Raw genomic sequence first — 22447 nt, 5'->3', positions numbered from 1 at the left:
GCATCGCAGTCTAGTGTTGAAGGATGCGCTGCCGCATGTCATGCCTTTGATTCTTCCGGCACTATAGGCGCCAGCGGACTTCCTGGCTGTAAATCAATAAGCCTCTACATAGGTTCGACTTGTTTCCTATGGCGAGGCACCCAGGCTGAGATGGGCTTCTACCTAAATGACGGGGGTTCCTTTGGTGCGGATGCGGCCTGCTACCGGTGCTCGAATGCTTTGGCGGGCAGATCCTCCTTAACTACAACAACTACGAACGAAGGGGCGTGGATTAAGAGACAAGCAACTGCATCGCAACCGGCATGCCTGAAAGCTACGAATTCAGTGCAGATCACCTCAGCTTGCAATTGCATGATACCTAGCTCGACAGTCACGATACGTCAGACGATATCGTCTGTCGTTACGAGTGTGAGGTCAATCACAAATACGCAGAACGTAAGAGCTCCCGCGTCAGCTTTGCCTCGCAATTCCACTGATTTGCAATAGATTGTGGCAACTACTACGACAACGCCTACCAAGGTCATCACCACCACACGACTCACAGTACTCTCAAGAACGAGATGGAACACTGTGCTCACGACTCAGACGACCACTGATACCAAAGTATCAGTCACGAGCTGGCAGCTGCAGGCCACTCCTTCAGCGTTTTACATCGTTGATCAGGACATGGTAAGTTTCGCGCATGCAACATGACAATGTACCATTTTGCTGACTGCGACCTTCCACAGGCCTTCGCGGAATGTAAGTGAAGCAGATCGCTCCGCTACCAAGCATGCATCCAAGCGAGTGACTAATGCTGACCTCTAACTAGGGCCCGCCGATGCTGATGAAATCCACTACCACGTTCAATACGACTGGGATCAATCAGATGACGAATATGCGCCTACCATCTTTTCCTTGGATGGCACGCAACTTCAAGTCGCCGATCTTTCCAATGTCGAAGGTGCAGCAGAAGGATACCCCGTTGTTGGCCAAACATACGATGGACCTGGAATGCAGATGATGGCTTTGTCCAATGCAGATGGCTACGCCGTGCCTACTTGTCGGATCGAGGCAACAGAAGACGGAAGGTGTCCACTTCGCTGCTCGGTCGACGGAAACGAGGTCAATTCCAGAAACGAAAACGGTCTGTGGTCTCTGCTGCCTGCTGGCAGTGAAGCAGAGTTCACGAACTATGTCCTGGCTGCTGATGTGGCAGTCGATGAAGGTTTGTCCAAGATTCACAGCAAGTAAATGTTAGCATAGACGTCACTAACCACGCCTAAATCATGCAGACGGCGAAGATGAGACTCCAATCGACCCTCCAACTCCAGTCGACCCAGGAACTCCAAGCACCGAGACCGATTGTGCTTCACCAACCGACAATGGCAGCCCCTCGCTCAATTGCCCTAGATGGATTTACACGGATGCATACCTGGTCAACGGCAGCCAACCCCTCTGGCAGGGCACCGCAGCGAATTTTACAGACTGTCGTAATAAGTGCGACCGCAATGGGTATTGTAGGATTGGAGACTACGAATGTGCAAGAGGCATTTGTAGATTGTTCGATTTGATGACCGATCATGGCGTTATAAATGTTGAGGGTGGCCATAAGCTTATGAGAGCGTCTGGGTGCCCTGTCGCATTACCGATCTAGACGTTGGAGGGCACTGACGGGTGACGATCAGACGAGAAAATGTGCGTGTGCGTGTCTCAAACCGGAAAGCAAAATGGAAAGTCGCCTATGATTCCGCTCCTTCGGTACTGCGTTCAGAGGAATCCGTGCATATATTTGCTCGTTTTATCTCTGCGGTCTGCGACGTGCTTAAGGCATTCAGTGTACAGAAGGAGGACAAGCAAAAGATCGGTGTCGCGAGAGACACCCAAGCGTCAATGCTTCCGGTTTTCCATTTTGCTGTCCACAGCTGGCGTGTCTCATGATAATTGACGAATCTTCTAGTTTTCAACTATACTCTCATTTCATACAACATCTGTCAGAGACTTCAGACATGTGCTTCGGCTTGCGATGTCGAGCTGTGAGTTGCGTTCGTGTTTCCAGGCACGGCATATTTTGTAGTCCATTCTCTTGCCTTTTCCCAGAAATCGTCTGGATCTGAGAGATACTCCAACATTAACACGCCATCAACCTCATACCCAGGCTCCGGCTCGCCAAGTGCAACCAGCAAAGATAACATCGTTGTGGACAGAGTCAGAATTGGACTCCACTGGTCTTCCGACAGCATGGAAAAGCCAACCTCTCCAGTCTTCAGGTCCACATGCGGGTTGTACATTTTCGTGTTGCAGAATATTTCAGGACCTCGTAATGGGTAAGGTTTCTCCGTGCCGGACATGTTCAATGTGAACTCAAAAACACCTCCTTCGTAGGGCGAGCCTGCAAATTCCGGGTCTCTAAAGTCAATTGTTGCGTTCCATTTCTGGAGATCTGTGCCAGGAATTGGCTCGAGTGTGATGCCTTGTGTTTTGCCTTGTTTTTGCACATGCGCAAGGTCCTGTTGAAGTCTTCGGCGGTTGCTTTGAAGCTGTGAGGGAATTAAGGAAGACATTTTCGTCGTGATTTCAGCTTTCGCCTGTGTTAGCAATGTTGTTGTCTCGCAAAGCAAGATGGCCAGTCTTCTAGGCTGCCACTGTTGATCAGGAAGGCCATATCCAATGATGACTCAGGAGAGCGTTTCTTGGCGAAGGATTATGCTCGCCAACTACCATCCAGACTGAAAACCTGCTCGGACACAGTCTGGGAGACTTCAGTGTCGCTCATCTCAGTCGCTGACCGGCAGTTTCGGCGGAGATATGAGAAGTGGCGATTGAGCTCGTGCTTCGCCGGTTTTTGAAATAAGCATATTCTCCGGCCTCGAATGATTGAACAGACTGCTGGCGGCCAAGAGCCCGCACGAAGCAATGTATGCAAAGGTCCTTGAACCCATAGACCGGAGTTTTGGCCATCGTCAGCGAGGATTCAAGTGTCGAACCGCTACTACCAGTGAGCCTTCCGCCGGGAAGCAAAATGGAAAACATGATCCAGATGGTATGCTTCGCTCGTGGGCTGATGTACTTCCCTAACTCCTCGTAACTCAGTATTTCTGCGGCGTATCGAGGGCACCCGGTCTCGCGAAGCGGGATAGCCGCATGATCAAGGTCGCGGCGAGAGAGCAACAGGTGTCGTTACCTGCGAGTTTCCATTTTGCTGTCCGCACCTAGTGAGCTTCTGCTGTTAGTGAACTTCGACCTGGTAAGAAGGATTCTTCAAGGCGAGTATCGACAAGCGCACGCTCCTGGCTATCACGCAAAGTACCACGTCCAACAGTGTGGTATCATCAGGCATATAGCACGCTCACGCTGGCTCGAAGGAAGTGACTTGGAAGAATGGACTGGAAAGAGCTGCGACAGACATGTGCCAAGCGAAGCCGAAGATGAGCCGACCCAACTTGCCAACCTCGCGTCAAGCGACGTGCTCCACCACATCCTCCAGCACCATCGCACGAGCGCTCGCGACGCGACAAATGCTTCCGATACTCGCTGGAAGACGACTCCAACACCCATACATCGGCTCTCCAGCAGCGCCACGCGCCAGAAACATCGCCCATCTGCAGGAGCATAAATGCAGTCACTCAGATGCGTCAAAAGCATGCTGTGTCGTGGTGTCGGTCAGCAGCAGCAACACGCATTCGGCTGCATAGAGGCCACAAATGTCCGAGTTCCGTGTGCAACTGCGAGCACTAAGAATGGCAAGACTCAATACTTGGCATGCACTGGACCAGGGTGAGGGCGCTTGGCTAATATATATCTTCCTGCTTGCGCTGCACAGACGGAGCTGAAAAGTCCCAGTATCAAGGATCAGGATCCTCTGAAGCCCTACCTTCGAGTAGGACCTGCTCTATGGCTCTTGGGAGAAACCATCGCGAAGCGTGTCGCGCATCGAACACGACGCACAGTTCGGAGCATGAGCATCAAGTCGATAGACACCAGACGCATGGCTCCGAGTTGAAGTCGCACCGCCTTCAGCCGCAGACGGAGGCATATGCATTCCTTTCGCTTGAGTTCGCGCAGCACTCACAGTGTGTCTTCGTCAAACCCGACCTGGGCTAGATCTCACGCTGTTGACGTCCGATGCATCTTGCCGGGTGAGCAGGAGTATCGCTAGAGACGAAGTGGGTCTTGCGCCATTCGCATCTGTCCTACACAACCCGCCACCTGTTTGGTCTCTTTAGTTTTCTCTGCATCTATACCCTCTACTCACTCGTGCAATGACAACAGTCTACTGACCGAATAGGTACGACATTGTGGATGTTATTGCACGACCTCTGTCCACAGCCAGTATGGGTATAAAGCATCTATGGACCTTGACCACAATCGGGAGTGTCGTCGACGCCCTACATTTCCCACGACAGGCATTTGCAAACAGCAGCTCAACTACCACATCATTTTCTGCACAAACGAGCGCAGATACTTCATCGACGCTGTCCGGCTCGACCACTTTGATCACAAGTAGTCCAACTTTGATTGCAGCGCCGACCCTCATCACTAACTCTGCCAACTCAACCACAACTGGCAACACCACTTCGGACACCGCCGCAACATGCTGCTATATCTTACCCGACGCTGTTGGCGTTAACAGCTGGTATTCCTCGGCGATGGAATTCCCAGTGGCGACAGTAATCACGACATGGGTGCAATACGGCAATGGCTCAGCAGTGCCTCAAAACTCGACCACCAAGATTGTCGCAAACGCAACAGCCCCGACTGGATGGTATAGCTGGATCACTGGCGACGCTTCTACTGCTGTCGGCATCACTACGGAAACTCTTGCGACGACTACAAGAACTTTGACTCTCGCGACCTCAACCAAGTTCCTGCCCGAAACTAGGTCTGAACGCTTCAGTGGAGTGCCGAACAGCCTTTTGCCGGCGAATGCATTGATGTACGCCTCTAGCCAGGTTCTTGCAGCAACCACGATGGCCTACGAACTTCAGCATTTAACGTTCACGTCTCCAACTCCTTATCTGTGGTTCAGCCATATGTGGATTCAACCGAGCCAGCCATGCGATGGTACCAGAACGCTGGGTAACAGATTGCCCGTCATGCAGACAAGCACGATCGCGATGCCGTTACCGTCACATATCGCGAACGCCGATTTCACCTTTGAGCAATACATGGAGTTGGCGAATATGACCTCGGAGGGCGATTCCAGTAGCACTTATGAGTTCTCGCTTCCCGAGGATCTGCCAGAGTTCCTTGCTGGAATACCTGAAATTGTCGCGACATGGCCATTCATTGGTACCTGCACACCTGGACCTGGTGCAGGAGAACCTACGGTGCACATTCCAGTCTCACAGCTTACAGCACGAAGCGACGTGACCATGACCCTGCCTGGTACCTTGACGAATCCCAGCTCACCAACAACGACTGCGAACAGAGATCCAAGCCCGAGTCCAACACTTGGTGGACCGGGGTCAGATGTGCCCGAGACGGATTTGCCCACTCCAACGGACTCAAGGCCTGACGATGAGCCACCGGCAGGTACGGCCCTCCCTATAGAGGAGGGAGACGACTCTTCCGACGACCCACCACCAGAAACGCCTGATGAGAGCGATGACAACAACCCTACCATTCCTGAGCCAGCGCCTGAAACGCCTGGTGACGATGACGAAGACACGCCTACTGTTCCCGAGCCCGCACCAGAAACGCCAGACGAGGATGATGATGGCTCTCCTGATGTCCCCTCACCAGCGCCAGAAGCACCCGGTGAAGACGATGAGGGCACACCTAGTGCTCCTGAGCCAACACCAGAGGACGACTCGTCAGACACCTCACCAGCACCTGCACCGGACGCAGATGGTGAGACTGAAGATGGCGTTTCTCAGCCAGCGCCGGAAAACAATGACTCTCCAGGCACCGATCCCGCGGAGACACCTGGGGAGAACAATGGCAATGATTCCGAGTCACCAAGTGCCGGAGATGCTATAGCCAGTGGAATTGGCTTAGTGCCGACTCCGACCGGAAGTGCAGGCAGCGATTCTGGTGACAACTTCTCAGGAGAGCAGCCCTCACAGCTCGAACCTGGTGATGAAGTGATTGTGGGCGGCGGGTCGATCACAGCGAACCCGGATGGATCCTTTGAGATCGGCACCGAGACTCTGCAACCTGGAGGCCCTGCAGTGACAGTTGGTGGCAATACACTGTCACTTGCACCAAGCGGGACCGCGGTCGTGATAAATGACGCGACGACCCCGATCGCAGCTTCCGCAGCTGAAGTCAGCCTTGGGGGAGGCATTCTGACAGCGGACCCATCTGGCAACATCGCAGTTGGCGGGCAAACGCTGCAACCAGGGGGAGAGGCTGTAGTCGTCGGCGGTACGACACTATCTCTAGACCAAAGTGGCACGGCTTTAGTCATTGATGGAAGCACAAACCCGGTCACAGCTGCTTTGCCCCCACAAATTACCCTCCCAGCAGCTACACTGACTGCTCAAGAAGACGGGGCGTTCGTCATTGATGGACAGACACTATCAGAGGGATCCGAGGTCGTGGCTGGCGGCAGCACATACTCGCTTGCTAGTGATGGAGGTGCCATAGTGGTCAACGGACAAACCACACCTATCGGGGCAGCAGCAGCAGGAATAACTGCAGCACCAGTCGTCACAGCTGGAGCCGCTGGCGCAATCACTGCAGGAAGCGACACGATATCCTTCGTTGGCTTTGAATCAGAACTTGTCATCGGAGGCAGCCGCACTCTTGATAGTGCAAGAGGCAAAACTGTCGTCGTAAATGGCCAGACTTTGAGCTTGTTGAATCCAACTCAGATCGTGGTCATCTCGGGAACGAGTACAAGAACACTGGACCTAGCACCGTCGACGACTGTAGTTGTCACTAGGACTATTTCCAGAGAAGTCGGTGGTGGATCAAGTGAGGCGACCAGCACCGCATTACAAGCTACTGGAGCAGCGGCCGGAAGGCACAGCGGCGAGGGAAAACTGTTGATGTGGGCTACGTGTCTGATAATGACGCTGTTCGCCGTGGTGTTTTAGGCATAGATACTTAATATGAAAAGCGAACTCAGATATACAAATCCGGGCGGCCCTTAGTGGTACCTCTCATCCACTCGCAGTCAGTACTTCTCCTCGTTGGCCGCCTCTGCTCCAAAGGAATCGGCACACTAACTCATGTACATCTTGGCACAATCTATTGAATTTATGCAGTCATCTTCATACAATCAATCGTCGAGTCAATCGGAGCTGTGTGTCTCTCTAGGAAGCCAGAACACATGCACGCCACGTAAACCTTGACCTTCTGGTAAGCTAGCTTCACGCCCTTTCTTGGCAACATCCACATGAACGGCCCGACGAAAGCAGGAATCCGGGTGAGACTGCGTGCTAGTGTCCTGCGAGCAATATGGCTGAGTTCACGCAAAGTCCGGTGGACTTTAAGTTTGTTGCCACGCGAGACGTACTCTGCGCTAAGTAGGAACATGAGCTAGTCTACCAGGTCACGAAGCGCACGAAGATGTATCGTCTCGTGCTGAGTGAGCCTTTCGGGTTTAGATCCTTGCGCACTAAAGAGAGACATGAGCTGGTTTACCATGTTGTAACTTCATGCTTGAAGGGTGTCTGTTTCATGAGGAAAGCGCTGGTTGATGGTTGTGTGAATTGATGTTGGAGTTATTCGCTGCTATGCCCAGTATCTATCGTCCTGCCCTGTCCGCACATTGATTCATGCAGTATTATCCTTCGTTCTGTTCGCCATACCCTCGAAATGTTTCACATCCATGTTTCCATCGTCCTGTTCAAGCGTATCTTGCTGTCATCAGTGCATTTCCTACGCATCCAGAACCTTGGTCACGCCCGGCTGGATTCTCTCCAACTTCTCACTCAGTTCGCCCCAGACCCTCCTCTGCAACTCTGGCCCCTCACGTCCCTCAACAAGCGGCGCGCATGGCGAGATTTTGGAATCACTCAAATACTTCCCATGACTCTCCTCGCCTTTCAAGCCTGCATCGACCAAAGTCCGACTCCCAACCTCCGTTGTGCGACACATAATCAACTTCAACAACTTAACCAGCGGGTTCGAAACCTCCCTCATAAGTTCCGAATGACACCATCCAGGATTCACAAAATTAAGCGTAACATTTTTCAAAGATCCAGGATGCAGTCTTGCGATTTCGCGACAAGCCAGCACTTCCAGGAGTTTGCTAACATTGTATCGATCGCCCATATTTGCAGTCTCTTTGTTGTTCAACGTATCGAAGATATTCTGGCTTGACTTCTCCTTGAAAGACGTAAAGTAGTGGACCTCAGAACTGACAATCGTCAAAGTAGGTTTGATGTTGAACTTCTGACTCGTTTCCTGGAGCTTAGGCAACAAGAGCAGCGCGAGCAAGAATGTGCTCACGACATTGACAGTGATAGTCGATTCATTGTCTTCCATGAGATGGTATTCTCCAGTCGCGACGCCAGCATTTTCAAGAAGGATGTCGATGCGAGGGAGCTCTTTTGTAGCACGTGCGGCGAAGTCTTTGACGTTTTGGTATGAGGAAAGATCGAGCTGCCAGACTTCGATGACGTTTTTGCGGCCGGTGGTGGCTTCAATGTCGCGTTTTGCTGCTTCGCCTTTCTCGAGGGAGCGGCAGGCGATGATGAGTTTGGCGCAGTTGAGTTGGACGAAGTGGCGGGCTGCTTCTTTGCCTAGACCGACATTAGCGCCTGTTACGATGATGGTTTTGCCTGTGCAATCTTGGGTGGGCTTGGGAGGGGTGACGAGGAACTGTGAGTAGAGGAATCTTGGGAGGAAAGACATGGCGGGCTTTGATGTTTGAGCTTGGGTTGTTGTTGCAGTGTCTGCAGAGGAACGGACGCCTTCGTTCTTATGTAGCAAAAGTGTATGTCGCGTCGCCGGACGTACGCTGTCTCTCTGGCCGGGCTGAGAAGAGCTTGAGCTTTGTTCTACTATAGGCTAAGTCCGCCTTGCTTGGTGTGTTGGCTGCTGTAAAGTCCGTAAATCCGTCGTCGTAGCGACGTCATGCCAGGCTGGGCCAGAGTCGGCACCGACGCATTGGAATTTGTGGCAGCGTACAGTCCAAAGAAGTGCTAAAAGCCAATTATGGTTGCCTGGTGGACGAAAATATCAATTTTCACGCACCAAACGAACCAAATCGCAAAGTTCGGACGAATTTGTTGACGGCATCTCGCACATAACAAATTGCGGAGCGTAGAAAGTTCACCACTGGACTGTGTATACACAAGCATAGGCAGACTTTTGATATTGCCGGGGCCCTTGACAGCCAAGGTGCCAGGTTCATCACGAATAGACACGATTCTCACCAGGGTATTTTTAGGATGGTTGTAAGGCATGGAGAATAGCCAGGCTAGCCGCTGACGGTAAGACGCCAGCTTGCAAACATCGACACTTTGAGCTCTCTCGTTGCAACGTCGACCTTCTGCATGCTTTGCTTCGACAGACACGATGCACCGAATACGCCTTGCGATCTAGAGATACGGGGAGCACAGGTATGCGAGTTTCTCTGGCCGAGGGTGTCGATTCCGAAGTACTCGTCTGTTTCGCCTTCAAGTGATAGCCAGATTTCTTCCAATTGCAAAAGACGTGATATCTCTGTTTGAACATTCCTATACATCGTGACTGTCGTGAGGTATTGTGTCTATCGCCAACTTTACAATGCGACGCTGATGCTGCTTAACGCCGTGAAAATGCTTCTGCAATCCTGGGAGGTATTTCTATGCCCACTTGCCCAAGATCGCCATCAGAAGTGCTCCGAGGACCATGCAGCCTATGGCAGAGAGTACCAATCTTATTGGTGCTTTCTGCATGTAGCTACTGAACATGAACTCGTGAGCCATCAGTTCCACCAGACCAGTGTAGATGAGGATGCCGGCCGAGATCGAGTCGAAGACACCATTGACGATGAGGAAGGACTGGCTGTTCGGGTTGAGCGAAGCACGGACGCCGAGGCCAATCGCAATGGCAATGGGCGTGGACACGGCATACCCTAGTCCGAGCAAGTATGGTGTGAACCGCTTAGATTGTGGCCAGTTGATGCTTCCAAGTCTGGAGCCTAGTGCAAGTCCCTCGAAAGTCTGATGGAAAGTCAAGACAACGTATAGTGTGTCAAATTCTGGACCGGACACAGCCAACGTCAGACCGATGAAGATCGAGTGGAAGATGACCTTGGATTCATCGTCAGCATCGCGAAAAGTTCCAGCGCTGAATCACAAAGCCACGTGAGGAGGTCAATGCGCGCCTCGTGGGACGTCAACTTACACCAAATTCCAAGATTAAGACGGCAGTCATCTGTGCAGCATATGAATCCGGGTCGAACGTCTTATGCCCGGCCACAGCAGTAGCCGATGTTGAATCCGTGTGGTCTCTAGCATGGCCGAGATGGTCATCGCCTGGGACATGAGGATTGGTAGGGCATTCGTTGCCGTTGCCAGTGGACACGCTGGGCTCGTCCTGATACTTGAGATCGGGCGAGCCGGTGAGCGCGTATGCCTTGTCCTGTGTGACATCTTCGACATCGTGATCGTGAGAGTGGCCGAATTTCGCATAGCGCATCGTCATCAGCTCGACGAAGAACAGTAGGAAGACGGTCATGAGGATGATGCCTTCGACCCCTGCATCTCGTTAGTTGTGTCCCTGGGCCACGCTGCTGGAGTTCTCCACGCACATGTGTACTCCGTGATTGGTCCTGTAAGGCATTCATTCTTCAGGGCTTCCTCGGCCGGCGCTAGAAGCTGTTGTGTCGTCAGTGGTGTCGCCCGGGTACCTGGTTCGGCTGCTTACATGTATGAACGCCGTAGCCACGATCACACCAGAGCCAAAGTACTTGGCGATGAAGAAAGCCCATTCTGGCACGCCTGTGCCGCGATGTCGTGCGGCATAGACCGGGAAGAGTGCGCCCAGGGCAGATCCCACGAGGATGACGAAGATGGAGGAGATGCGAAGTCCCAAGCGGCCATCGAACTCGTTGCCAGTGTCGCACTCCGACATGGTTGCTGCGGGCGTGTGCGTCGAGGGATTGTTCACTGGCACAGGCGAGTGCTTATATTGTCAAGTCGGTGCGAAGCAACAGCGCAAAAAGCTTCATGAAGGACCGGATGGGACTGGCTGACACTAGGTGGTACCGTCAAACACCTTGATGGACAGTGGTGCTTCTTGGCGTTGAGTGGTCGGCAGGAAGGACACGCCTCGCGCGCCGCTCGTGGGCAGGCGTGGGCGAGGAGGTGGCAATGCCACTGCCATTCTGATTGCTCCGGCTTCGTGATGGGCGTGTTGCTTGCCTGTGACACCCACGCCATCGTGTCCGGGATGGCCAGCTCTGGAAGTGGGAGTTTGGGAAACAATCACAACCAGATCCGAGAGGCCCACCGTCCCACTCCTCCAAAGCTTGACGGCGCTTGTTATACTCTTGTCCGTCTGTTGCCGAGCCCTTTGTTCGGTGAGACCCTCTGCATGAGAATGGGCACAGCTATGCCGCGAGCAGTATGCCACTGAGTAATGCTGACTCCGACGAGTTGAGAGCACAGTTTAGGATCGAATTGCTGCACGTCACCATGCCTGTCGGGAGCGCGGAGCATGCCTTTGTGGCTGACCGAAGCCTCAGCGACACCATACCCGTTGGTCAATGCAAGAATAACATCTATCATCACCACAATGCCCAGGTGCGTTGCCAGGTCTCGCACGTAACATCAAGTGCACTACTGTAGGTCTAACTTGTGACTGATGAGTTGGAGAGGAGTGGGGGCGCCGGCCGATGTGCCAAGCGTCCGCGACTTTTGGCTCCGTACTTTGGCAGCTTCGGCGTCGGTGAACTTGCACATGCACTCGTCGATCATCCCATACATCTGCAGCAATGGGGTGGTTATGGGGAAGCAGCACCGACGGGGCGAACGACCCTACCAAGAAATTGGATGATGGACTGCGGGATTTTCTGGATAAGGAATCCTCGAGACACGACGAAACGAAAGCAACTGCTGCACGACCAGCAGCCGCGCCCTCGACGGACGCTGCATCAAATACCTTCAGAGCCCAGCTTGGGCTAGACACTCCTGGTCTCGACCAAAAACATCAGGACTCCGCACCCTCAGATCGACCTGCAGTCCCGCCTGAGGCACTCTATCAGGATGGGCGGTATGCGCATCTGTGGAAGAACTACAGGCCGCAAAGCGAGGTCGAGAGCGCAGGAAAGTCTGATCAAGATCGGTTGGCAGACTTGGTACAATCATTCAAGGACCGCAAAGCTGAGATTGGGCGGACGGCACTGGAAAACTGTGCAGACTACCAGATCGCAGAACGAGAATGCTTGACCAATGGCTCGTTGTGGAAGAAGATGACCATGTGTAGAGAGGAGGGCAAGGCGTTCAACAGATGCTATACTATGCAAGCACGATTTCTCTCCGCGCTTGGATATCTATCACAAGTGCGATCAGAAGACGAGGAGGAGCGCATTCAAATGCATGCGGACAAGCTGTACCATGAGATGCTGGAGCGGGAACGGATACAGAAAGAAGCAGAGGCGAAGGGTCAAGAACTACCGGAACTCCAGCCTCTTATAGTGCCTGAAAAGATCACGGCCGCACTTGGGGAGGATAGTGCGTTTGCGCGGGCACGGAAACTGGCCATGGAGCGCGGAATGCAGTACAATTTGAGCTCTTACACCCCAGAGAAGCAGGAGGAGATCAAGAAGCGGATCGATGGCCTCTCACCAGCGGAGAAGGAGGTTGAGCTGCAACTAATAGCAGCTGAGTCGCGTTCGCAATTGGAATACGCTGAGCAAATCGCTAAGCACATGCAGGAAGAGAAGCAGCACCGTGAAGAGAGGCGAGATCGTGGCAAGGAAACGATAGGAGACACCTTGAGGCGGCTATGGGGAACATGAAATCAGTATTGTAGGAATATGCATGTAAAATATGAGCATTGAGCTGACATCGCTGTCACAGTTCTGACAACTGGGCAGCGTCCCACGACTTATTGCGCTCCTCAGCATCTCGGCTTGGTTGTTCCGAAGTCCCAAACCGGCAAGAGTTCACAAACACTACACGTCTTCTGGCACGTTGAACAGCACTTACGCGATAGATTATACTGCACGTCTTCCCGGCAACTTGAACAGCACTTATGCACTAGATCATGCGCAGCATCGAATACCACGATCATGGCTACAGCATCACCAGCTAAGCACGACAGAATAGAAAGACATATTCAACGACAACGTGGAGCTGGGTAAGCGACACTGTTTGTGAACGAAAGGACTCGTAGCTGACGCCCCCAAGTGTGCGAAGTCTTGCGACGAGCTTTGGTTTCTCCTTTGGTCTTCCGATTGCCCCGCCCGCACCTCCAGCATTTGGATCGACACATGCCGAAGAACGACCAGCGAAGCGCAGGAAATCGACTGGCGTCCCTGCAGGTCAGGGAAAGGCAGAACAGAAGCTAGTCATATTGGAACAAGATGCAGAGCCGCAGGATAATGTCGCTACAAATGGCGAGCTACAGAATTGTTCCGCCGGCAATGGCGAAGAGTCGGAAGACATAGTACACAGCAAGGCGGACGATGACGGCTCTGTGAAGACTCGAGTTGCGCCAAAGAAGTCTTCGAGATCAAAGAAGCTCGTCAAAGGAGTCCGATCGGCTGCGGATATCTCTGCTGCCGGTGCAAAACCTCCGGCAAAGAAGCGTGGTCGGCCAAAGAAGGCACTCGACACGGAGGATGAGCAAAGATATGTAGCACCTAATGAGCCAACAGAACGGATGATGGCCATGGCAGCAGCAAAGGTAGCAATGGGGCTTCCTGCAGATTCGGGAGCCGAACCGCTGAGTATAGATGCTACGAAGCCTGCGACTAAGAGGAAAGGTCGGCCCCGAAAGAACCCAGCATCCGAAGCGGCTGCGAATGCTATGCCAGCACCGATCGAAGAGTCTGATTCGCAACCTGCTGCTCGTCCTAGGAGGCATGCCGCCACGACGGCCATGACCAAGGTCTCGGAAGGTTTGTTGGAAGAGGAAAGCGACATTACCAAGAAAAGACGAGAGGACGTGCCAAAGCGAGCCCCGCGATCAAAGCAGAGGGCGAAGAACGATCCGTCTGGGTCGACCGAAGCTATGCCTGGCAAAGAGCCCGAGACGTCTGGCGATCGCGCTGATGAACCTCCAATTGTCCAATATCAGCCTGATTCTGATGCGCAGGGTGCGCGGACACAGCAAGGAACAGCGCGCAAAACAGCACAGCGACAGCCTGCCGCAAAGATTCATGACTCCACTGGCCCCGATAATGAGCAAGCACCTTTGGTTCGCAAATCAACAAAAGGTGCATCTGCGATGACGGTGGGCGACGAAGGAACAGCTGGAAAATCAGCACATACGACAACTGTGAGCTCTGCGCCCAGTGCAAGGCCTAGGAGGCAAGCGGCCGAGGTTGCGGAGCACAAAGTCGCAAGCGGCTTCATCGAGGAGGCGAGCGACATAAGCAAGAAGCGGCGCGATCCTGATGGCAGTACTGGAGTTGGTAGGAGTCATCCAAAACCTTCTGGCAGAAGCAAGGCAAATGTAAGACCCCACGTGAAACCTGCTTTGGAGGTGGAGGCGCCTACTTCTGCATTTGCTACAGACGCTGGAAAGAGAGAGCAACGTACACAGATTGCAGGACCTGATCGTGAGCTGTCCCATGAGCGCCGGCCCCTTGCTGAGGCAGTTGTCAACATTCGGTCGGTCTCGCCAGCGAAGAACACGCCGGATCAAAGTGAGAAGAAAACGAGGCAGCTAGTGCAGAAACCCGCGATACCAAAGAAGTCCGCACCCAACCCTAATTTCAAGGAGAGCACAAGGACCACCGCTGCAAAGAGGACTAAAGCTGCCAAGATCTTTGTTGATAGCGATGCAGCTCAACATGTCGAGGCTACGCGAAACGATGCCATCTCCCAGGACACAGCGCTGGCATTAGAGCTCAGTCTCGAGTCGTCAGATACAGGATTCAAGAAGCCCCACGTCGATCACGGCAGTTTGGAAGATTGCTGTAAAGCACGACAATCGCTGCACAGCAAGCAGGAGACGTCGAAGAAAAATCGCAGACCAGACGCGCAAGACAAAGACAAATTGTCTTCGAAAGATTCGAGGGTCACACAGCACAAAACTGACATCAATGAAGATGTGGATTGGCTCTTTGATGTGCCAAAGCCATCATTGCCGAAGAAGCGGGCTGCGAAGCAACTGCCAATTGTGCGCCAGGAACGGAAACGAATGGCAGACACGAGTGAGATTGACCTGGACGATCTCCTGTCAAACATCGCCACCTTCGTGCCTCAGACCAAAACGTCGCAAGTTCCACCTGTTCAGGTACGCGCTACTAGGAAAAAGATAGGATAAAGATAGAGTCCATCGCCTGAGCGTTTCCGCACGCCGGCTAAACACAGCATCCTGCACCACTCTCTCACCATGTCGTCTCACGGCGAAACATTCTCCTTTGGGTTGCATTGATCAGGCGTGATGTGATGTAGGCATGGCAGCGTGAGCGCCTGGGGTATCGCCCCTGCGCAGATGCGCGACATATGTAAGGGAATCCTACGCGGCCGCCATGATTGCGTGACTGTAGTTTGGGACCAGTCAGCGAGAACTTCCCCGGCTCTCACCAAAGCGTCTCGCCACTCCTGAGTCTCGAACCGCGATTGATTTTCCTCATCGAACAAGGTAAATGGAAGATGTGAGCAAGTTCCAGCATTCTCCGTGCAAGCCCAGGAATAATCAACCCTTCTTCATCATCAGTGCTGCTGCAGTTCTAGCTTCGGCCCGGTGGAAGTAGCCGATGCCTGCTTATGTGCCAACGAACCGGATTTCATGGCATGCGAGACCAATGCCGGCTATCAAACGGAGATCCAACAAGAATCCCTTCCACTCGCCTCCTACTAGCCACGCCTACCACCAACCTTACTTACGGGCCTGCTGGTCTACTGGCATTGCTGCAGGTGATCACACGTGCGGAATTGTTAGCGAGAATTTGTGCTTCAGGGCTCTCATGATGAAGATGACGATGACGATGATGACTTAGCGCTGCATCTTCTGATGTGGAGCTCTGGATGCCAGACAGGGTGGGGATTAGTCAGTTGCAGGTGAGCTCGGAGGGTCGAATTCACTCAATTATGCTAAGGCGTTGCTGCAGTAGCTCGCAGTATCGGATGCGTTCCGAGTGTAGCAGCAGTAGTGGTAGTGCACGACTTGCAATGGCTTCGATTTCTGCTTGATCCTCATCGTCAATTCTCAAGCACACGGGCCAACACAATTTATCATCAATCGATCCGTAACAATGCGGTCCAGCACCAACAAGACACCGTACATACCATGCATGCGTGCGGTCAGTCGATGGCTGCCAACCAGGAAGACTTGTCCACCGACTCCCATGAACGGAAAAGCCACCACAGGTACAGGGCAGCAGGCACCCGCAAAAGGCTGTCCAGCAAGTTTCTTCCTTGCAGCACCCGGAACACCCTCGACCGATGCCAGATCTGTTGCGCCATAACGCCGGCCTTAGCATTTGCTTCTTGGTGCCAGAGGCGGGAAACGACAGGCATTTCCGTCTTACCGGATTCGATCAACCCATATCCCCTAGCTTGTCAGGGATCCCATTGTCTTCCAGCCACGAGACTATAAACCTTGCCAAACTCAATTTTTTTTCTGTCCGACCCGAGCCCTGTCGTGCTGCAAGCAAGCTTGTCGTGACACCATGGTCGACCCTGGCACCTTGCTCAGATCATGATGCTGGTCAATTCGGGTCATCAGCCAGGTTCGTCTGCTTGTGTTTGTCTCTCGTTGCTATGCACTCGATTGAATCTCGCCAACATGGTACCTGATATGACGCGTCCAGCTCAGATTGTCTGGAGGCAGTTGTCGGGAACGTCGGGTCGTGGAATGTAAGGTCTTCCATATGTGTGATGCTTGCCCTTCCAATCTTTCTCTTGACGAACATCCTTTCTAGACCCCTGCACGCGCTTATGGCTCACCACCTGGAAAGTTCCTAGCGCAGGGTTGATGGACTGACTCGATTTGGTCATTCGTTGCTACCGCTGCTAGGATCAGGTTATTGTGTGATGATGGCGATGGGGAAACGGGAACGAGGAGGCTGTGAGGTCGAAGCGATGAAGCTTGATGATGTTGCCATGGATAGTGGTTGGTTAGCCGACATTGGCCGGTGTGGCGACCTGGCCTGATCAGGTAGTCATCCTGCGAGAATCATGATGAAGCGGAGACATTCCACCACGTGGCGAGGAACAGGGGTCATTCGATGCTGTCGTTTTGGATGGCGCTGCTAGTCTGCTGCCGTACGGAACCTCTGGTGCTCTGAGCTTTCCTTTCTTCCTTTCTCATCGCCTGGGTGATCTCGCAATCTTCGCCCGGTGACGATTTCGCACGCTTGACCGCTTGCTGGTCTTGTCACGGCAACAAGTGAGACATGTATTGCGGTGTTGCGTTGGTGTGATTCGATCGTTGCGCGGTGCATGCAGAATCTTCCCGAAGATTAACAGAAAATGTGTGCAGTTCAACGTTGCATTGCCCCCGGCTTGCTGGCGTTTTGCTTCGATGTTGCTTGCTTCCGGTCTGTCTTTTTCGTCTCCACTAGCAACGACTAGTCCTGAGGCTCCATCGCTTTTGCCGGAATGAAACAAGTCCGTCTAGTTACTCTACATCTGTTTGGTCGGTGAGTGAGGCCCGGCACCCATGTACATCTAGCTGGCGAGCGCTTTCCGTGTATCACCCATAGAGTTTTCTCTCGCGGTAATATACTTCCCAGCTTGGAATGGGTCTCCAGCACGAAATGAGGGCACGAAAGCGATTTGCCGTTTGGCCGAGAAGAAGTGAAAATTAGGCTCTCCAATGTTCACATTTGCAAGCTTGCAGCTTGTTTGGTGAGGCATGGGTTTGCTGGCAAGTGACTCCGCGCCAAGGACCTGTCGAAGGACAACCAGAGTTTGCGTAGCCGTGCATGGCCATACCGCAATGATGGCGAAATGACCAACGCAGGCATTAAGCAATCTTGGACATTCTTGTAGCAAGCATTTGTGACAGGCAGATCCCATGGAGGATCTCGTCTTGAGGAAGTTGGGTTGATCAGGTTCTCCTGGATGTGATATGGGGCCAACGAATGGATATCTCATCTCAGATGCATTCGCTGCTTGCGAAGCCGCTACATAGCGCCATTTTGGTTTGCAGGGCTGGAAGACGTATAACCTCACATGGTCATCGATTGCAGATAGACTGTTCTAACTGCTGGTGTCGATGAGGGTGAGACTGCTCACTCTGTTGTCCTGGTGCAATTTAGCGGCCACCATAACAGACCCACCGCGCTCGCCCAAATGCCTCTGTCACTGTAGCATCTCTCAGCGCAAAGCAGGTGATGTCAAGCCGGCAATTTGAACCTAGAGTGCGGTAGTTCGAAGCATGATGAGATCTGAACTTGCCCCTCCCGTCGTTGACAGTTCGCACGCCGCATTGCCGAGCAGCTTTTCACTTTTTGTTCGTCAAAAGTGTAATCGCCCTATTGATATTGCACATCCAGCAAAAAGATACTAGCCGGTTTCGGTCTGGTCGGCCGCAGTTACGAGCCGTTGTGCTACATTGTTGATCATGTGGTCGAGACCAACATGCCGTTGTGATAACAACGGTGAAGCTGTTAGGCAGTTGTAGTGCGTTTCAGATGTGCCGTAGCATCAGAGGTTACTCGTCGAGTCGTTCACAGTTCCGGCCATCGGTGTCTCTCGCAGCGGCCAATTCCTTTTGGTATTGTTGATATTCATGGCCGACAACGATCGTGTGCGTAGCAAACTTCAAGTCCCGTCCGTCACTTCCTTGTACATTGTTGGGATAGACTAGCACATCTCATTGACGCCCAAGACACTTACGACCTCTTTAGCGTCCCATATCTTCAGGACCAAAAAGCAGATACACTACCCAAACTCTGCTCCAAATTGCACTTTCGCCATAATAGCGTTCTCCCTTCATATCGTCGATCATTTTTGATTCCGCTAGAGAAGCGGTCGTGCTTCAAGCAGCAACGGTACCGAGTCCTTCTTCGCGTGTTCTAAAGTGCTTCCATACGACACGGATGAGGTTCCGCTCTGCCGTTGGATCTTGGAGACCGCCGCGCCGGGGCTAGCGGGACATTGAGCAAAACGCCGCGCGCGGAACATTGTTTGCGCCATCTTTTTGCTCTCGTCGCAGCCAACGGAGGATCGTCTCGAGCGCCAAGACAGTGTCAGGAGGCACCGCTGAGTCGGGTCTGGTTTTTGCTTTTCGCGTAGCGCCTCACTTGAACGGCAGGTCGATCGAGGGCGGTATGCGGGAGAGACCGGATCGAGTGCGAGACAATGTGGTATTGATCATCTCTTTGTGGGTTTGCGTTGCAGAGGCAAGAGGCAGTCGCGATTGCGGTCGTAAGCAACAGCCCCGCAGTATCACACCCAGGAAAGAAGGAGCGATACGGCACAGCAGCTTCTTCACATTCAGCGTTCAGCAAATGTACAACAGACGAGCAAATAGTACAGTAGAAGCTTCTGCTGATCGTGGGATCTAGGTTTCTATGTAGGAAAACAAACGCCGAATAAACCAGTATTGCTCACGGTAGGGGTATCTCGAAAGACAGCAGCAGTAGCAAGCACAATGATGAAAACACAGGAAATTCATAGTACAATTTTTGTGGACAGCATTGCGTGTCCCCATGCTCGTCCGTTCCGTCCGAAATCACATGCAGTAATGCCCGTCGCTATGGTCTTTGGGGGTATCGAAGAAAATAGGGAAATGTTCCAGTCTCGTACAATTAGAAGTTTGCGGCAATCGATCTGGTGTGTGCCCTCGAATGCCCTGCAAAAGCTGGCAAAGGTGGAGTTTATTAGCAGAGTAGTCGGTCTGCCAATGCTACGGTTGTCCGGCCGTTGATGGACGTTTCGCGTCAATTATTAGATAGGTATCAGGGATTGGCGTCAAGCCCGGCGCCTTCTAGCGGCTGTCCCTGTGCTGGTGTTGTTGGTGGTGAGCAGGTGGCGGCTGTTGCTGAGGCTGCTGCCCTCCCTGAGACGGCTGCGGGCCTCTTCGCTCGGCGTACGGATTCCATGGTCCGGTTTGTGGAGCAGCTTGCATGAGCTGCGGTGCTGCCTGATGGTTTCCAGATGCTGGAGGAGGCGGCAGGTTTCTGCGGTCCAAAGGAGAGGGTAGCGGACCTGCTGGTTGCTGCAGCGGCTGCAATGGCTGATGTGGATGGGGCTGCGGAGCAACCTGCGGACCATAGTTGGGAGGTGGGTAGGACTGTGCCATTCCAGGTCCGGAAGCGTTTTGCGTGCTTTGCGCCTGGGCGGCATAGTGCGGCAAGGATAAAGTCGACGTCCTGCGTCGAACATTGCGGCCTGAGTCTGGACTACGTGCGCCCGCGTGGTCCTGAAAATGCATGTAGTTGCTTGCACCACTGGGCCCCGAATATCCTGAGGTTCTACGATGTCGAGGGGATTGCGGTCGTGGAAAATGGCGGTCGCCTCCAGGCACTTGCAGGATTACTCCAGCCATGTAATCCCTCTCGCGCTTGTAAAACTCCATGTCCTCGCTGATCTCTTTCATTTGCTGCTCCAGACGTGAGATGGTAGTAGATGCTTCCTTCTCCTTCTCCTTGCGCCTCTGCCGGAACCGCGCGCTTGCTCCTGCATTTCTTCTCCTCTTCTCATCGGCTACACGGGATGCAGCTTGTACATCCACGGGCAATGAAACCGTGCCTGATGTGGTCTCCAAGGTCATCATCTGATAAACATTCTGGCCGCCGGAAGATGAGATCGGTACGCCGACCGATCGTTGCTGTTCAGCGTGGCTAACACCTCCGCCGTGACTTCCAAATTCTTGTTTCGTAGAGTACGAAGCCGACAACGTCGGCATAGAGGACTGACCGTAGTTTCCAGCCGGTGACGCCTCGTTGTAGGATGAGTACGAAGACCTTGGACTGGCAGATTCCGATGGTGGTCTCGCGCGAGCCGAAGCACCAGCACTGGTCCTACGTACTGACTGTCCGGGAGGGGGAGGGGGCGTCGGCGCGGAGAAGCCATGGCTGGAGTGCCTCGCACCTGGTGGCAGACGGGGCAAAGGAGGCGCTCCCGCAGTGCCTGGTTCGATTGTATAGGTCCTGCTTCTCGGAGAAACTGCAAAGGGATGGCCAGGCGTGGCAGCTGAGGAAGTGTTGAGCTGATTCAAACTTGCGGCACGGTGCACCGAAGGCGATCTCGGAGTCAAGATCCTTCGCGGTGCTCGTTCGGCTCCATGCGTGCTTGCAATGTTCATCGAAGTTGGCGTAGGCGTGCTGGTGGCGGAATAGGGAGGTCGGTTGTTGATACCCAGAGGCGGAAGCACATTCGATGAAGATTCCAATTCCGATGCCTTGCGTCTTCGCGAGTGCGGGCTGTCATCTGTGTCGACGGGATTGAGGATAGATGATACGCCTACAGATCGCGAGGCTGGGTGGTAGGTGGCAGCTGGCGCAGGCAAAGCCTGTGGCAGAGGAGGGAGTTCGATGGACCTGCCATTGCCGGAGGGATAGCGCTGCAACGCTGGCGAGGCTGCGCTTGGAGTGCCCGCAGTCGAACGTTGGGCGAAGTGTTGCTCCGCAGGCGTCGGAGGCGGCTGGGGTTGCGAGCGTTGCGATGAGTCGTTGCCACTGGCAATCAAACTATCCGAGGGCTGCTGCTCTCGCTGCCGCTCTGACATGAAATCCTTCCCTGTGTTGCCAGCCTGGTCTCGCGCCTCGGACCATGAGCGTGGTTGATGGGCCGGTGCAGGGTCCGAGGAGAGGTGTCGAGTGGAGAGGAGGGTTGAGTTTCGGTGCTTGAGTTGGCGGAAGTCAGGAAACGAGGCGGCCGCGTCGTAGCCAAAGGGCCCACTGTAGTGACTGTGGAAACGCTGGATGTCGGTGGCAGCCACGTTGGCAGATGACGTGGGACGCCGAGAGGGCGTCCGTGAAGCAGTGCAAGCGACCTATATGTTCGGCGAGGAGAGCCTCTGTCCGTCCGGGCTGACGGTGGAGCGGGTGGTGGCTACTGCAGCTGCGCATACGCGAGCAGCACGAGGCTCATAGCAACACGCCCGACCCGGCGTTCGCACAGCACGACGGCAGTGAGGCTGACGAGATGGCGTGGTGATGCGCGCGGGCGGGCAATGGGCGCGGTGGCCTATGGGAGTGCAGAGAAAGTATCGGAGAGCAGTGGTTCGCCCGCGACTCGGGAGGTGACGAGTGATATAGGATTGCGGGAGTTCAGCAGAGCAGCAGACAGGCAGACAGGCGGTCGGTGTGAATATGACAGCACTACTGCGAACGGGCCTCCAGCAGCCCGCCAGACAATGTCTGCGAGTCTAGTGCGCAGAGCTGTCGTGACCGACACCGACTCGCGGATGGACAAGGCTAACGAGCCCATGCCATCCGCACTGCAACAGGCCC

General features: G+C 53.6%; 8 protein-coding genes across 8 annotated transcripts; 4 read left to right on the top strand and 4 right to left on the bottom strand.

The window, feature by feature from the left end:
- Window positions 1-150: 150 nt before the first annotated feature.
- Window positions 151-1636, top strand: CKM354_000281800 (uncharacterized protein; the record flags this gene model as incomplete). Its single annotated transcript, XM_044797987.1, has 5 exons — window positions 151-435; window positions 487-669; window positions 729-741; window positions 812-1207; window positions 1275-1636. The coding sequence occupies 5 exons, from the start codon at window positions 151-153 to the stop codon at window positions 1634-1636; spliced, it is 1239 nt and encodes a 412-aa protein (XP_044653922.1).
- Window positions 1637-1982: 346 nt separating this feature from the next.
- On the bottom strand, window positions 1983-2543 carry CKM354_000281700 (uncharacterized protein; the record flags this gene model as incomplete). The annotated part of the gene is made up of 1 exon (XM_044797986.1): window positions 1983-2543. One exon carries the CDS (start codon window positions 2541-2543, stop codon window positions 1983-1985), a length of 561 nt encoding a protein of 186 aa, XP_044653921.1.
- Window positions 2544-4313: 1770 nt separating this feature from the next.
- Window positions 4314-7022, top strand: CKM354_000281600 (uncharacterized protein; the record flags this gene model as incomplete). The annotated part of the gene is made up of 1 exon (XM_044797985.1): window positions 4314-7022. The coding sequence occupies one exon, from the start codon at window positions 4314-4316 to the stop codon at window positions 7020-7022; it is 2709 nt and encodes a 902-aa protein (XP_044653920.1).
- A 787-nt stretch (window positions 7023-7809) lies between these two features.
- On the bottom strand, window positions 7810-8787 carry CKM354_000281500 (uncharacterized protein; the record flags this gene model as incomplete). The annotated part of the gene is made up of 1 exon (XM_044797984.1): window positions 7810-8787. The coding sequence occupies one exon, from the start codon at window positions 8785-8787 to the stop codon at window positions 7810-7812; it is 978 nt and encodes a 325-aa protein (XP_044653919.1).
- A 935-nt stretch (window positions 8788-9722) lies between these two features.
- On the bottom strand, window positions 9723-10995 carry CKM354_000281400 (low-affinity Zn(2+) transporter ZRT2; the record flags this gene model as incomplete). Its single annotated transcript, XM_044797983.1, has 4 exons — window positions 9723-10172; window positions 10267-10619; window positions 10673-10739; window positions 10789-10995. 4 exons carry the CDS (start codon window positions 10993-10995, stop codon window positions 9723-9725), a joined length of 1077 nt encoding a protein of 358 aa, XP_044653918.1.
- An 862-nt stretch (window positions 10996-11857) lies between these two features.
- CKM354_000281300 (uncharacterized protein) lies at window positions 11858-12883 on the top strand (the record flags this gene model as incomplete). The annotated part of the gene is made up of 1 exon (XM_044797982.1): window positions 11858-12883. One exon carries the CDS (start codon window positions 11858-11860, stop codon window positions 12881-12883), a length of 1026 nt encoding a protein of 341 aa, XP_044653917.1.
- Window positions 12884-13156: 273 nt separating this feature from the next.
- Window positions 13157-15360, top strand: CKM354_000281200 (uncharacterized protein; the record flags this gene model as incomplete). The annotated part of the gene is made up of 2 exons (XM_044797981.1): window positions 13157-13224; window positions 13275-15360. 2 exons carry the CDS (start codon window positions 13157-13159, stop codon window positions 15358-15360), a joined length of 2154 nt encoding a protein of 717 aa, XP_044653916.1.
- A 4617-nt stretch (window positions 15361-19977) lies between these two features.
- CKM354_000281100 (uncharacterized protein) lies at window positions 19978-21720 on the bottom strand (the record flags this gene model as incomplete). Its single annotated transcript, XM_044797980.1, has 1 exon — window positions 19978-21720. One exon carries the CDS (start codon window positions 21718-21720, stop codon window positions 19978-19980), a length of 1743 nt encoding a protein of 580 aa, XP_044653915.1.
- Between the last annotated feature and the right edge of the window lie 727 nt (window positions 21721-22447).

This window comes from Cercospora kikuchii (genome assembly GCF_019650295.1).
Source record: "Cercospora kikuchii DNA, contig_00002, whole genome shotgun sequence".
Lineage (NCBI taxonomy): Eukaryota > Fungi > Ascomycota > Dothideomycetes > Mycosphaerellales > Mycosphaerellaceae > Cercospora > Cercospora kikuchii.
Note: the sequence above shows the minus strand (reverse complement) of the source record. Positions and strands in the feature narration are given on the sequence as shown.